We start from the raw sequence: 16286 nt of genomic DNA on the forward strand, positions 1-16286 counted from the left end.
TCTTTGAGGGCTAAGGGGGTATTTTTGCCTTTCCAACCTCATTTTATCGCAGTGTCCTACACATGGGAATAAGCACTTTAAAAAATGCTGGTTGAGTTAGAAATTAGCTCCTACCACTAAAGATCGAGAAGTGAAACTGATGGCTGGGGCAGCCTCAGCACAACTTCCCCCGCCTTCCCTGCCTCCCCTCACCACCACCCCCGTCTCCCACGCTGGGGATTTAAGTTTTTATCGGCTCCCCGGTACTGTTTCGTTTCCTAATTCAAAGGAAGTCTCCCCGGTAGAAACCCTTTCTCCTCATCTCCTCTTCGAGAGGGGAGGTAGAGGTTACAGGAAGATTCTGACGCCATCGCTGCCCGGCCAGATTAGCGCGTGCCCAAGCCCCGCCTCGCTTTACTCCCCTCCATCCCGAAACCCCTGCTAAAGAGCCTGGGAGGCCCTAACCCAAGCCGCTCAGCTGGCACGAAGGTGCCCGCCTACGCCAGGGAGCGTCCTTCCTCTGCCCCCTTCTCCTCCTGGCTACCCCTACCCGTAGAAACCCCAGCGAAGGAACCAAAGAAACCTTGACTCCCCGGGGCACGAAGGGGCTCCGCCCTTGCCTTAAGCGCACTCCCTTTCCTCCCCAGCCTCGGGCCGAAGACGAACCCAGGCCCCGGGCCCGAACACCCATGACAAGAGCGGGGCTACCCTCTCCGCTTCGGAGCGCGCACCGGGCCCCTCCGCGCCTGCCTCGGCCTTGGCTTCGGCTGGCTCGGAAGTTCGGACAGCCGTACGAGCGGGAAGAGGCCAAGAAGGAGAGGCCCAAGTTAGGCTGGGATGGCCGCAGCCGCAGCCGGAGCCCGAGGCGTCCGAGAGTGGGGCCTGTGGCTTCTCCGAGCGCCTCCGAAACCGATCTCATGACGGAACCCATTGTGATTTCGGATGACAGCGATGACGAGCCTGACGGGCCTGGCAGAATCGCCGCTGGCGGTGACCAAGCCTGCATGTCCCGGAAGACCCGACCCCAAAACGGACACGGGACCCGAGGAGCTGTTGCAGTGGTGAGTCCGTACCCCTTCCCCACCCGCTGGCTCACTTGCTTCCCTCCCTTGCCCCTTTTCCCTCCTCCTCCCTCCAGGCCACCCGTCCCCCTCCCTCCTCCCCCACTCCATCCTTTTTTCTTTTCTCCCTCCTCCCCACTTCATTTACCTCTCTCCTCCTCTTGCCCCTCCTTTTGCCTTTTCTGCCTCCTCCCCCTCCTCCACCCTCCCTCCTGTGTATATATTCTTTCCTCTAAGGGTTTTTGTGTCATTATGCTCTCTAGATCTCCCCTTACCTGTCTGGTCATTTATTCTCAGCCGCCTTTGCTGGATCATCTTTTATCACATTCTTATCAAACTGGCTTGCTAACCAAGTCCTTGTCCTGGGTCTTCTTCGCTATATTTTCTCTTCTAGTGACTCTAGTAGATTATTTTAATTGTCATTCCTATACATATGACTCCCAGATCATCATATCTTGCCTTGGTCTCTTTCCTGAGCTGCAGGCCCTCATCATCAGCTGCCTATTGGACATTTCTAATTGCCTGACTTGTAGGTATTTCAAATTAAGCATATCCAAATTTAGTTAATTCCAGGTTAATAGAAGGAATGATTTCTTGGTAGTTAAGAATAATACCAAATCTTTAATAAACTAGTTTTAAGGCAGTGAAGTGCGTGTTCTCTCACTGGATAGCTTCAGGAGACAGTTGGATGACCCCTTGTTTAGGCATACTATAAAAGGCATTCCTGCCTAGTCAATGATTAAATAACTTCTTAAACCTCACTCTCAACTGAACTGGTAAAAGAAGGAAGAACACACACACACACACACACACACACACACACACACACAGAGTATAGAAACACATTTCACTCATTGGGGAAATTGGAGGGAATGGATGGGAGAGGGAATTAAGAGGGAGGATAGATTAAGGGAGGGATTAGTCCTAAACAAAATAAGCTCTAAGGATATATAAAGAGAATTATAAGTTGTTGTTTTTTTGAGATGGCAAAAAATGGGAATCCAAAGGGGCTCCCCCCAGGTGGGGAATTAATAATGAAGGTATGTCATGTAAATGTGATCAAATACTATTGTACTATAAGAAATGATGAAAAGGATGGTTTCAGAGAAATGTAGGAAGATTTGTATGAAACTCACACCGTGAAATGAACAGAACCAGGAAAACTATATACAGTGTCAACAATGTGGTAAAGATAAACAACTATGAAAGAATTAGAAAATCTAACATAATGACCAACCAAAGTTACAGAAGACCAATGTTGAAACATGTTTGTCTCCTAATACAGAGCCAAGGACTCAGAGTAAAGAATGAGACATATTTTGTTTGGACATAGCCATTCTGGACATTTGTTTTGCTTGTCTATACACATTTACAACAGGGATTTTCAATTTTTTTCATTCTCAAATGGGGGGGGGTATTGGGGAGAGAGTAGGGTTGAGTTGGGAGGGGGGAAAGGATTTTTTGCTATTTAAAAATGTAAGATGTAACATATATATATGTGTGTGTGTGTATATATATATATTGTATATATACAAAATTCATCCTATTCTCTATGGGCACTCCATCCATTACCGCCTAGCTGCCTAGATAAATACAATGGGAGCATAATAAACTAGATTATGGATAACAGTATAGGTCAGAGAAAAAGGACTGCTCAACCAAAGAATTGATTTTTTTAAACCAGAAGACTTGATTTTTGCTCCCTTTGGAAGATCCAGACCAGTTGCTAGTTCTGTTTCCAAGGCCAAATCTTAGCCAACAAAATATCAGAATAAAGTAGCAACATTTTTTGTTTGACAGGTTTGGACATGATATTGTAGTGGAAGCTTTTCTGGGAACTATAAAATGAAGGGATTTGAACTACATACTCTTTTAGGTACCTTTTGCTCTAAATCTTCTTAACTTTTACTTCATCCCCTCTAATCTTCAACTTCCTAGCTAGTAGTTCCTTTCCTGCTGTCTACAAACCCAAAAAAGTTTCTCTCATCCTTAAAATAGAACACTAAATCTAACCATCCTCTGAGATTAGGTCTTATATCTATCTTCTCCCTTTCCCAACCAAATTCCTAGGAAAAACTGAGAATACACACTGGCCTCCAGTTCCTTTCCACTAACCTACTTTTCAATCCTTTGCAATAGGAGCCTCATCAACTCACCTACACCTGTTCCCTTCCAAAGAGCTCTTAAATGTTAAACCCAACCCTTTTCTCAGTTCTCAACCTTCTTGATTCCTCTGTAACTTCTGACACTTTAAGTATATCATGTTCCAGTTTCTGTCATCTCATTTTAATTTTTTTTTTAAAACCCTTACCTTCCATCTTGGAATCAATACTGTGTATTGGCTCCAAGGCAGAAGAGTGGTAAGGGCTGGGCAATGGGGGTCAAGTGACTTGCCCAGGGTCACACAGCTGGGAAGTGTCTGAGGCCAGATTTGAACCCAGGACCTCCCATCTCTAAGCCTGGCTCTCAATCCACTGAGCTACCCAGCTGTCCCTTCATTTTAATTTTTAGAATTTTATGTAATTAAAATTTATAGTTTTCTTCTTGTAGTTTTATGTTGCCTACTTATAAAATAATCTCTTCTGAAGTTTTGAAGTTTAATATTGATATATCTAGGTGAGTTGAATTTGAAGTTTCTTGCAAATTATGTTTATTTACAGTCTTTCCCCCTTTTTTCCATATCTCTGGGAAATTTTTCTAGATGATTTTGTAAAACATAATTATCAGATTCTTTTCTTCATTTTTTATGAAACCCAGAACTTAAATTTTCTTTCTTTTTTTACTTGTCAGATCTGCTAGTTTTGCCTACAAAAATTCCAAATGTTTTCCCAATTGTGTGATTTCCTGGTTTCCTTTTCTGATTTTTCTTTTTATACTATTATGCCCTCCATTTAATTAAATATTTTGAGTCTATTTGCCTTGTTTGTATTTTCCATGGATGTTTTCCAATCAAGTTTCATTGTCATTTTGTCTTGAGATTTCTTAATTGCCTACACTTTCTTCTTAATTTCATCTTATTGTGTTTTTGCAAATTTTATTTCCTTCATATTTTTCATTGTGTCCATTATCCAGGTGGCCTGATGAAATTCTAATTTCCTTTCTGATGCTTCAAGATTTAGAGCCAGATGGGACCTTATTTTTATACATTTTACATTTATACATACCAATACTAATTTTTTATACATTTTCCTAATAATACCCTTTACTCACATATTGTGTGTGTATGTGTGTGTGTGTGTGTGTGTGTGTTGGGCTCTTATTTTATTTTTTTTTTTTACACCCTTACCTTCCATCTTGGAATCAATACTCTGTATTGGCTCCAAGGCAGAAGAGTGGTAAGGGCTAGGCAATGGGGGTCAAGTGACTTGCCCAGGGTCACACAGCTGGGAAGTGTCTGAGGCCAGATTTGAACCTAGGCCCTCCCATCTCTAGGCCTGGCTCTCAATCCACTGAGCTACCCAGCTGCCCCCTGGGCTCTTATTTGATATAAGTTTTCTTTTACAACCTGACCAAAATGGAAATACATTTTGTATAATTATACATGTAATTAGAAACCTAGATCTAATTACTTACCATCTCGGGGAGGGAAGAGATAAAAGTGGGTGGAAGAGAATTTGCATCTCAAAATTTTGGAAAACATGTTTTTAAATATTATAATATGTAAATGTGGAAAATAAAATATATTTTTTAAAATATCCTTCACGCTTGTTCTTTGAAGTTCCTTATTGGTCATATATTACAGTCTGCCACCATATCCCTTCCTATATCTATGTAATACATGTTTTCAGTTCTTTGAAGACTGTATTATCTTCTATTTCTTGAAACCATTTAAGTATATTGGTTATTAGTAGTATATTGGTATTAATAATAAATAGGGATGGGGCATCTGGGTAGCACAGTGAATAGAGCTCCGGGCCTGGAGTCAGAAGGACCTGAGTTCAACTCTGGCCTCAGATATTTCCTAGCTGTATGAGCCTGGGTAATAGCTTAATCCCAGTTGCTGATAGCCCTTACTGCTCTTCCACCTCAGAATTGATTCTAAAACAGAAGGTAAGGGTTCAAAAAAGATAAGATTTTGTAGAAATTTAGTTATTAAAATGACACTATAATTCCTCAAGGGCAATCTATCCTATTATCTCTCATGTTTAATTCTAGTCCCAACTCAATGTCCATTTTGGCTTTTTTAATTTATCTAGGCAATTAATATTCTTCATCTACTTGTTTTTTTCCTATGTAGTTCATTAGGTTAAAACTTAAATAGTTATAGATCTCTTCCAGGAGGGTCTGCTGTGTTTTAATATTTTATACAACTGGTAGAATTTCATCCCCAAATTTATCATTTAATTACTAGAGGGATGATGGTAAGGTTAATTCAACAAACATTTTTAAAAGACCTATAATTCTGTGCAAGGCACTGTTATAAAAGGAACACAATAGTAGTAGTCAACATGGTGACTAAGAACTAATGTTCTTCACAAGGTAAGGTTTAGAATTATTAGTTTAGCTAATATTTCATTTCTCTTCTTCCCTCAACAGGATTTCATAGATTTAACCAAAGACACTGACCCAGTAGAGAAGACCTCCCCCAATGAACACAGTGTGATAGACCTGACAGGGATGGAGGAAGAGAAGACTCTCTTTAACTCAGCTTTTGTGAACAGTATGAATCTACATCTGGATCTCTTCTCTTGTTCCCAAAAGAAGCATCATTCCCTTTCTGTGGCAAATGACAACCATCCCATAAAATGTGAGGTGGCGCAACAGATTGAAGAAGGATATCAATTCCTGGAGGAGGAAGTGTGTAACAGCCTAATTTCTCAGGGCCCAGTTGACAGCACTGAATTTGAAGATGGCCTCTCTCCAGTATCCAGTGGTGAGGATTCTTTGTGTAGCTCAGAGAAGAACTGTAGTACAACTACCTTCAACAGTGATCTGGGCTCTTTGGCAAGTTTACAGATCTCCTCAGATGTTTTCTCACTCTCTCCAAACAGCAATAGCAGTGATAGCAATACCCAAAATGTATCAGTACCCTTCATCCTGGAAAGTTCATCTGACTCATGTTCTAGAGACTGGCAGAATAAAAATAACTCTATTGATAGAGCTAGTCTACTCCCAAAAGACTCTTCTCTCCTTTCACAGTCTTCCTCCTCAGAGCAAGTTACCAGGGTTCCTGTCCTAGAGACCCAAGACATGGCAGAGAAGCCCATGCCAGTGGCTGCAACCCCAGAGCTTGTAGCAAGAAACCCACCACTGGTGGACTTACCCAGTAAACCATGTCTGCCCAGATTAAGATTTTTCCTTAGACCTCCAGTGCATCACCTCTTCTTTCAGGCATTGATACAGGACAAAGACATCAAAGAGGTAACAGGGCAAATGTCCTTTTCTACCAATATAACCACTATGTGAGACTTATCAATTCCAAATGAAGAGGAATTGGGTATAGTGGCTGTAGCCTAACTTTGGGGTAGTATAACTATGAATTTTAGATTTATTTACCCCTTACATAACTGAAGTATTAGCAAGGTGGTGGGAAAAATGATATTTTCTGTTCTATATGGGCCTCTGTCCTTCGATGCACCTATTTCCACCTAAACCTTCATTATGCCTTTTAGTTGCACAAAACTACTGATGTTTTGACCTCTCTTAAAGCAAGATCTGAATTTTCAGAAGGATATTATAGTGGCTGAAAGCAAGTCACCTACAATAAGTTTCCATCTCTATAAAATAGAGATAATACTTTTTATGCTACTTCTCTTAAAAGGTTACTACTAAGAAAGTGATTGATAAACTTTAAAGGCAAGTTGCCACATTAGTTCCTTGACTCTGCTGGTCAAGGCAGACCAATTAGTAATAACCTTTTCCTCCTTGTCATTTTGGTCCCAAATACTTAGTACTTGGTGCACCTCTAAGGTACTTCCTATCTATCATTGTGTATAATAGTTATATGTATGTGTTTCCTGCTCTCTTCTAGACTATACCCTGTATGAAGGGTGGGGCCCTATCATGCCTAACCTTTCTTTGTCACCTTTCCCCTAGTATTAATGCCTTCACAGAATAAATACTTAATAATTGTGGGTAGAAACTTGTGGTGTATTGATGTGAGGTTGTTTCCATTCCCTCTACCAACTGATATCAGCATTCAGAAAAATGATAGAAAGTGACTTACTCAAATGGTCTGAAAATTCACTTCAACAAATGCTTATTTTTTTTTACCTTTATATGTTAACTCTGATCATAGTGACAAAGAAAAGCTAACAAGGTTTAAGCATCATGGTCTCTAAGACCTCTTCATCAATTAAAATGGCCCAGATCAGTGCAACTGAGCAAGAATAAGGAATTCATAATGATTCTCAGATATCTATTTTACCATTATCCCAGCTAACCTCAAATTCCACACCATCATTTATCTTTTCCTTTTACATGTCCTAACTCAATTTTGTTTCAGTCACCTGTAGCTTTCCATCTTGTAATACGACTGGCATTGGGAGCTTGGAGAAACCTTGAATCCTGAGAGGCTAGAGTTATGTGTGCATTGTAGATTTACAGGTGTGGGGGGAAGCTATCTGGGAAATTGGTAGGAAGAAATAGTCCATTTTCAGGGGTTTTGATGTAGACATTACTTGTGTTTTTCTTTTTTTTGTAACTTTTTAAAAATTGTTGATACTTTATACCAGTGATGGCAAACATATGGCATGAGTACCAAAGATGGCACACAGAGAGCTCTCTGTGGGTACATAGGCCACCCTCCCCCCTCTATCCAGTTCATTACTTAGAAAGGCAGAGGGACCCAGGTGGAGCTTCTCCCTTCCCCTCTCCATCAAGCTTGACAACATTTTTTTACATCATCCACCCCTCCAGCTAGCAGTCCTATGGGAACGCTTCCTCCCTCCCCTGTCTGGGACACAGTTTTGGCAGGGGGTGTGGGGGTGTGGTGTGGGATGAGGTGGGTCATGGCACTCAGTCTCTGGTGAGGAGGCTGGCACAACACTTGGTCTAGGGTGGTGGCAGGGCCTGGCACTCCATCTTTAAAAGGTTCACCATTACTGTTCCATAACTTTTATTTCCTACATAGATTCCTCCCCCTTATTCCACTCATTGAACCAACCATTTCTTGTAAGAGTTTTATTTAAAAAAAGACAGTTCAAACCAACTGACATATATTAGCCAAGTCTGACAGTATAAACAATATTCAACACCTATAAACCTCCATTTCTGCAACGGAATATACCAGTAAAAGCATTAAACACAGGGGCTACAAATAGAAAAATGAGACAATCCCTGCTCTCAAGCAACTCACCCTGTGATGTTGGTTAGCCACACAGAAGGCAGAATTCATGCATGGCAAATTGAAAAGGCAGGTGGTACTTAGGGTCTTACAGAGAAAGTAGCAGGAGAAATGGCAAGGCCTTAAGGACCTTGGCAAATAATGTCAAGGCAGATGATCTCTGATCAAGAGAATAATAGGTCTAAAAGTCATAGTGCAATGGAGTTCTTGGATACCTGTAGCCAAAGTTAGGGATGGAACAGTGAGCATCTAGTTATGGACACCCAGCTCCTGTTGAGTATTGGCCAATGGGACAATGAGTGTTGGAATGGGGAAGCAGAAGGTAAAATGCAAGGAAGAGAGGGAAGTGAAGTGCCATAAATAAGTCTTACTTTAAAGCTTCTAGCAATTTAGGCCTGATAATACTAGGAATCAAAAATATGGCTACCCCAGAGTGGCTTTCAAAAAATCTTCAAGATCTTAAAATCTTGCAAACATTTGTAAGCACCTAGTTATGTGCCAGGCACACTGTCTATTCTAAACAATCTAGATACAAAATGAAAAATAGTCTTTATCCTCATAGAAATTACCTTTCTACCTTTTTAAAGATAGGCCCACCATGCCCATTTTCTTGAGAGGTATCCTTGGCTTTATACTTCTACCTCCTCAGCTATGACCAGAAACCCTACTGCTTTTTACTAAATGTAACTTACTATAATTGATTTTAAAATAAAAATACTCTACATGATCCAAAAAAAATCCACTATAGAGGAGGAAGACTCACAGGTTCTCTAGTGTCTAGTGGTACTTATTCTTCCAGTAGTCTTTTAACCTTTGGTCCAGTTGCCCGAATCAGTCTTAGAATAATGAATGGGCTTTGCCTTGATTTTGTTTTTCAACAAGCCTAACATGTTACCTTCCATTTACTCTTGTCTCCTTTCATAGAAGAGCTCAGTTCAGTCAAAGAATATGAACTTAAGAAACACAACTCAGAACAGGGGAAAGAACATTGCCTTTAGAGCCAAAACACTTGAATTCCTAAGGTCATGACTTTGTGATTCAATATCTATGTTTTCTTGGGCCAGTACCTATGGTATCTTTATGAGCCTGTTCTCTCTTCTATAAAATTGGGATAGTAATTTATATTGTTTATATGATACTATGGGGAGAAAGGATTCTAAATTATATTATTTGTAGTCATAAATATTTGCTATTATTAATCTTTTCTGGCCCTCGTTTAATTTTTCCCTTAGGCACTGAATAATTCCTAGTTGACTCCATTTTTTTCTTCTTTATTAGAATCAATACTAAGTATCAGTTCTAAGGCAAAAGAACAATCATTTCTAGGCAGTTGAGATTAAATGACTTGCCCAAGGTTACACAGATAGTCCAAGGCCAGATTTGACCCCAGGTCCTCCCAACTCCAGGCCTGTTCGTCTATCCACCATGCCACCTACCTGCTTCTTTCCAGTTTAAATCACTTTTAGCATTAGTACAGGACTCATTTCCATTTATGGATAGGATATGGGTACAGAGAGATTTGGTGACACCACCATGGCTACATGGCTATACCAGAAATCAGAAGCAGAGCAAGACTTGCAATTGGGTATCTTGCTTGACAATATAGTCCAGTACTTTATATGGATGAAATAGAACTCTTTGACAACAGATACTATTTCATTTTTTGTTCACAGTGCCTGGAACATAAATGCTTAATAAATGCTTGTTGACTGATTGATCTCAGCTTAGTGTATTGAAAAGAACATTAAACTTGAGGAAGGAGACCTGGGTTTAATTTCTAGTTCTGCTACTTAGTAGCTGTGTGACTCTAGGTAAGGTACTCACCTTCTCAGCTTTTTCTCTTATTTTGTTTTTTAATTGTTTTATTATGAATGTAACAAGAATCAAATATGAACATTTTAATCAAAATATTTTTTTATCAAAGAACAGAAATAGAAGATTATAATATGAAATTTTGAATTCCTGTTGAACAGCTTTTTAGTGTATAGTTTAACAGAACTCTTCCCTGCTTGCCTCTAATCCATTCTGTTTTCTTCTGTGTGTTTTTTAAATAACTTTTTATGTCATTTTAATATCATTATAATTTACCTAGTATCCTTTCCATATAACAATAAATTTATTTTTAAAACCATTTACTTCTGTCAAGTATTGGTTCCAAAGCAGAAGAGCAATAAGGATTGGGGGTTCAGTGATTTTTTTCAGGGTCACACAGCTAGAAAGTATTTAAGGTCAAATTTGAATCTAGGACCTCCTGTTTCTAGGCTTGGCTATCTACTGAGCCAACTGGCTGCTCCCATATAACTATTTCTAAAGCCAAAGAAAAAGGGGGGAAATCAGCACAACTGATTTTTATACCAAAAAAGTCATAAAATATATATACGTTGTACCCACACTTATATAACTCTCACCTTTGGAAAGGGGTGGGATTATCATCTTATATCTCTTCTTTTGAGTCATGCTTGTTCCCAAACATTCATTTTTGTGTTTTGTGTATGTTGTTATATCTATTTACATTGTTATAGTTGTTATGTATATTATTTTCTTGTCTTTGCTTGCTTTACTCTTCATCAGTTCATCTAGATCTTCCCCTTCTTCTCTATATTCATCACATTTGCTATTTCTTATAACACAGTAATATTCCACTCCATTCATGTGCCACAAGTGATTAATCCATTTCCCAGTTAATCATCTCCTAATTTTTAAAGTACCTAGCACAGTGCCTGGCACATAATAGATGCTTAATAAGTGATTCTTTCCTTTTCTTCTGTAGATGCTTAGTAGGAGCTCTCAGGTGGCTAGAACCTACTGAACATTCATCTAAATATTAATCTACTCATCGTTAAAGTTACAGTATTCCTATTGGTTGTAGTACAGCTTGGGATTGGAAGAAGACACTTCTAAGTTGTTCTTTCTTCAGAATGTCCTGACTCTCTTGTTTTTGTCTGCCTTGGAAACTACCCACACTGTCATTTTCCATTGTCTCTACAGAAAAAAGAACAAAAGAGAGAACCTATTCCCCAACGAAGACTGCGAATGGTGTTTAGCACCATTGAAGAGAACGTCCCACAAGAGACTTTGCAATTCCTCATGGACTTTGTGTCCCCCCAACATTATCCTCCCAAGGAGATTGTGTCACATGTCATCAAGAATATCCTACTAGGTTCCAGAAGTATGACTGTCATGAAAGAGGCCTACATGCTTCTAATGAAAATTCAACAGTAGGAATTTTTGCAGATTACTTTGCATCTCTTCCAGGGGTCTAAATTTTGGTTCACTTGTCTTTGCATAGAATTTGTTGATATACCCATCCAAATAGTTAGCATAAATAGAGATGTAGTTTTAGATCCAGGGAGGAGGATAAGAGTTGGGGAAACAAAAAAGAAAGTGTTATTGGAGATTAATGGGAGAGCCCTGAGATTAAGTAGAAGAGCTGATTCTTTCCTCACAAAATCTTTTAGGTTTCTTCTGTTAAGAAAGTTTTCCAAAAATCTAATGAACATTAATTATGATTTTTAGGCTACATCCAGCCAATATTGCCTCTGTGGAGTGGGACTGGAAGCTGCTCACATATGTCATGGAAAAACAGGTACATGACAACTTATGTGGAAATATCTCAATACATAGAGCATTTGATGTAGAGTCAGAGACCCTTGGAGTCCTACCTTGGCCACTTATTATCTATTGTGCCCATAGGCATGTTATTTAATGTCACTAGGCTTTAGTTTTCCTCTTCTATAAAATGAGGGTATGGGACTAACTTGACTTCTAAGTTCCCTTTTGATTTTCTATTTTTCTCTGGTTAAACTATTCCCTGGTCCCTAAATTTCTTTGTTAGATTTTTGTCCTGCTACTGGGCTTCAATTACTCTGGAAGAGAAATTGAGGCCAATGATTTTTTGCAACTCTACCTCACTTAAATCCAATTAATGCTCCTGTCATAAGACATCACCAGTGTTGCCATTTTTATCCTCTTCTATTATGAAGGACAGTAACCAACTACAGAACTCTGAAATGAATCACAGAATTTCAGAGTTGAAAGAGATCTTTTAAGTTATTTCTTATGGCCTGTAGGCTTGGTTCTTGTCCTTTGTAGATACTGGGCCTGAAAATGAGTTTCCAACTCCTTATCAAGAGGCCCCTTTAATCTACCAGAATAAGGAGGATAATATACCATCCAAGTTTGAAATCAGGGTGGCCCACTAGAACAGCCTTGCCATTTACACAGTTGCATTCTTGTAAATCTGCACATTCCACACCATTGTTTACCTTTCCCACACAAGTCCTGGCATAGAGCCCCAAACTTAACAATAGCACCAGAATACAGAGTAGAGAGAGTTTAGCTATCAAGAACTGGGAGGGGTGAAATACTTAACTGGGAGGCAGAAATATTTAACAACTTCTTTTTTGTGAACAAGGAATGAATTTCTTAGAACTGTCTTACTGTAAATTGGGAGTCAGGGCATGTGGGTAGCTCAGTGGATTGAGAGCCAGGCCTAAAGACAGGAGGTCCTGGGTTCAAATCTAAACTCAGACACTTCCCAGCTATGTGACCCTAGACAAGTCACTTAACCCCCCTTGCCTAGCCCTCACCACCCCTCTGCCTTGGAACCAATACATTAGTATTGATTCTAAGACAGAAGGTAAAGGTTTAAAAAAAATAAAAAACATTTTTTTAAAAATAGGAGATCTTTAGCAGCAGTCCCACTGGTCTTTCTAATAAAGTTCTCCTTTGATGACATCTTATGAAAGGACCTTTGAACTCCAGTCTTTCCAAAGCTATGTCAATAGAAAAATTCTGGCCCATTTGTCAAGTCACAAAGGTACAGGCTCAGAGAAAGAGTAGTTTAAGTGAGGACCACCTTAGCTAAGTGAAAAAAAAGTACCAAGTGATCAGCAATTTAAGAAACTGTCAGCTAAAATGTGGAGATGCTATGATTTCTAGGGATGGAGGGAGTATTTAACACCAATTAAAATTAGAAGCTTTTTTTTTAATAGACAGGAAAATAAGTTCAGCTTTTTTTCCTTTTTCTATTAAAAAAAAAAGGCCCTGGTTGATAATTGTCCTCAACCAAGAGAAACTATATTCCTACTTTTGCCACACCAGGGCTCTGTGACCCAGCCAGATCACTTCTCAGTGCCCCCAGGCTGTAAGCAGCAGAAGTGATAGTCAGTCTGCATGGTGGAGGAAGACCCTCCCTGAAAGTTCCCTACATTGATGCCCAAATAAACCTGCTCAGCTAAAGACCTGGCTCTCCCACCTGGGTGAGATTTAGCTGATGATATCTTCTTTGTCTGCTTTATAAGCACCTTACCTGACCTCAGACATCTTGAAGCCCTGGCTTATGATTTGTTTTTTTTTTCATCTTATAAGCAAGGAATAGCTCTCATCCTACAAGTTCACCACAAGCTTTCCCTACAGGAGGAAGAGATGCCTGGCCGAATATTCTTTTTGCGCTATGTAGTGCAGACCTTGGAAGATGATTTTCAGCAGGTCCTGAGGCATCAACAGCATCACCTACAACAATCCATTGCATGTACTATGCTCTCCTGTGATAAGCAGCCCCAGAACATCAGGTAATTAGCCTCCTTTGTGATTCAGGAGTAGCCATTAGGAGGATAGGAGATGGGATATAGAAGAACAGCCACAGAGAGGGAACTTAATTCGTGGAGGCTTCTGAATCGTTCACAGAGGGAATTACTTCATTTTAGAGATGTTCAGAATCTATAGATGTCAAATTGTACAGTCAGATCTGCTTCTTTCTCCTTTGTAGATATTAGTAACCTAAGAAAAACTAGGTCTCTTCTAGGATTTAAGTCTCATTCATTAGTACTAAAAAGTGGGTCAATGACAGGGTAGATACCCACTGCTTACTGGATGAACCAGAGGAAACTTGAGTATAACAGGCAATCTTTGTATAAAACTGAGTCCTAGACCTTCTAGTGCCTTCAGATAAGGGATCATATCAACATTTTCACTTAACTTTAACCCTACTCTTTATTAGCAGCAAGACAAAAGAAACTGTCCATTTGTGTCTATGTAAATACATTCTTTTGGTGTTATAGATGGAAATGTAACCTGATAAACACGTCAGATATTCTGTATTCATTTGTTTTATATTTGCCCCTGCTAGATAAACTTATATGTGGATGGTAGCCTTGACTTATTTTCTCTGTCTTTGCCCATAGTACTTAGCACAGTGCTTACTTTCAAAAGACATACAATTTTTATTTGCCAAGTCTTGGCATTTCCAAGTGCAAGGAATGGCATGAGTAAAGGCAGATAGGTGAGAAAAGCACAGGTATGTTAGAGGGGGGAGAGTAGTTAGTCTATTTTTGCCTAGAGTATAATAATTTATAGAACAGTGAAATGAAAGGTAATGAGGTATGTGAAGGGCTTTGACTACCAGGGTTAAGAGTGCCAAGTCAACTGAGATTTGGACTAAAGGAAAATAATCATCTCATAGTCCAGTCCATGCCAGAGGTTTGTGACATCCATGACATTAATAGATTTTGACATGTATTTACCCTCAGTTTATCAACATTTTTGTTGAGTCCTTGCCTGAACTGAAAGAATGGTGTTCCAACAAGACCATAGACCTGGATATTAGCACATTTCAGAATATAATTTTACCCCGTAGCTGACAGGATACTTTAAAATATAGTCATGATATGTTTTGCTGGATAATACATGTATAGTCCAGATTGAATTGCTTGTCAATTCCAGGAGGGGGAAAGGAGACAACATGAATCATATAACTTTGGAAAACTTATGTGGAAATTTTTTAAAGATAAACACAAGAAAATAAAATATAGTCCTGTACACACTTCAGAACTTCTTTTGGTAATTAGTACTGATGGGGAAGGGACAACTAGATGGTGCAGAGGATGGGGTGCCAGGCCTGGAGTTAGGAGTTAGGAAGAGACTCATCTTTTAGAGTTCAAATCTGGCCCTCAGGCACTTACTAGCCATGTGACCCTGGGTAGGTCACTTAAAAACCCTGTTTGTCTCAGATAATGAGCTGAAGAAGGAAGTAGGCAAACTACTCCAATAACTCTGCCCAGAAAACCCAAATGGGGTCACAAGGAGTTGAAAATGACTACAACATCAACAAATAAAGGAAAAGTAATCTGGAAATCTCAGAATTTGGAAGGAGCCTTAAAAGTTGTCTGCCATATGACTCTGCACAAGTCTCTTAACCCTGTTTGGCTATCCCTTGCCTGCTTTTTTTTTCTTTTTTTACCCTTATTTTCTGTCTTAAAATTGATACCAGGGGCAGCTGGATGACTCAGTGGATTGAGAGTCAGGTCCAGAGGTGGGAGGTCCTAAGTTCAAACTGGCCTTAAACACTTCCTAAGCTGTGTGACCCTGGACAAGTCACTTAACCCCCATTGCCTAGCCCTCACCATTCTTCTGCCTTGGAGCCAATATTGATTCCAAGACAGAAGGTAAGGGTTTAAAAAAAATTGATACTAAGTATTGGTTCCAAGGCAGAAGAGTGGTAAGGGCTAGGCAATGGGGGTTAAGTGACTTGCCCAGGGTCACACAGCTTAGGAAGTGTCTAAGGCCAGTTTGAACCCAGGACCTCCCATCTTCAGGCTCGATTTGCATCACTGTCACCTAGCTGCTCTAACTTTCTGTCTTAGATTGTTAATGGGACAGAGAAGAGGTTTTGTTTTGTTTTTGTTTTTTAAGTAATCTAGTCCAAGCTAATAATTCAGTTGTTATGGGCCTGCAAAATGCCCATTTGTGGGTTCTCAAAAAGAGTAAAATGAGAGTTTGGGGAGAGCTCCACCTCTGTCTAGTCGCTGCTGCATAGGTTGGCTGGGAGTCGGGTTTCAGTTCATCCCTGCAAGCTAGAACTTGGAGTAAGAGGGTGGCAGGCTGTGAACTTAAAGGGACAGAGCAGAGAGAGACAGAAACAGAGCAAGAACACAGAGAGACATGCTGAGTCTATTCAGGTG

General features: G+C 39.8%; 1 protein-coding gene across 3 annotated transcripts in view; it reads left to right on the top strand.

Annotated features, from left to right (window-relative positions):
- The first annotated feature begins 235 nt into the window (after positions 1-235).
- SIMC1 (SUMO interacting motifs containing 1) overlaps positions 236-16286 on the top strand; it is a 31005-nt gene continuing 14954 nt past the window's right edge. For 2 of the 3 annotated variants that reach the window (XM_007474103.3, XM_007474105.3), the window contains exons 1-5: positions 236-1040; positions 5577-6401; positions 11314-11543; positions 11842-11911; positions 13696-13898. In XM_007474103.3, coding sequence (XP_007474165.1) covers positions 669-1040; positions 5577-6401; positions 11314-11543; positions 11842-11911; positions 13696-13898 — 1700 coding nt within the window. In that variant the 5' untranslated portion in view covers positions 236-668. The remainder of the gene's footprint in view (positions 1041-5576; positions 6402-11313; positions 11544-11841; positions 11912-13695; positions 13899-16286) is intronic. The other variant, XM_007474104.3, reaches the window with a different exon arrangement.

The sequence above is a fragment of the Monodelphis domestica genome, chromosome 1 (genome assembly GCF_027887165.1).
Source record: "Monodelphis domestica isolate mMonDom1 chromosome 1, mMonDom1.pri, whole genome shotgun sequence".
NCBI classification, from domain to species: domain Eukaryota; kingdom Metazoa; phylum Chordata; class Mammalia; order Didelphimorphia; family Didelphidae; genus Monodelphis; species Monodelphis domestica.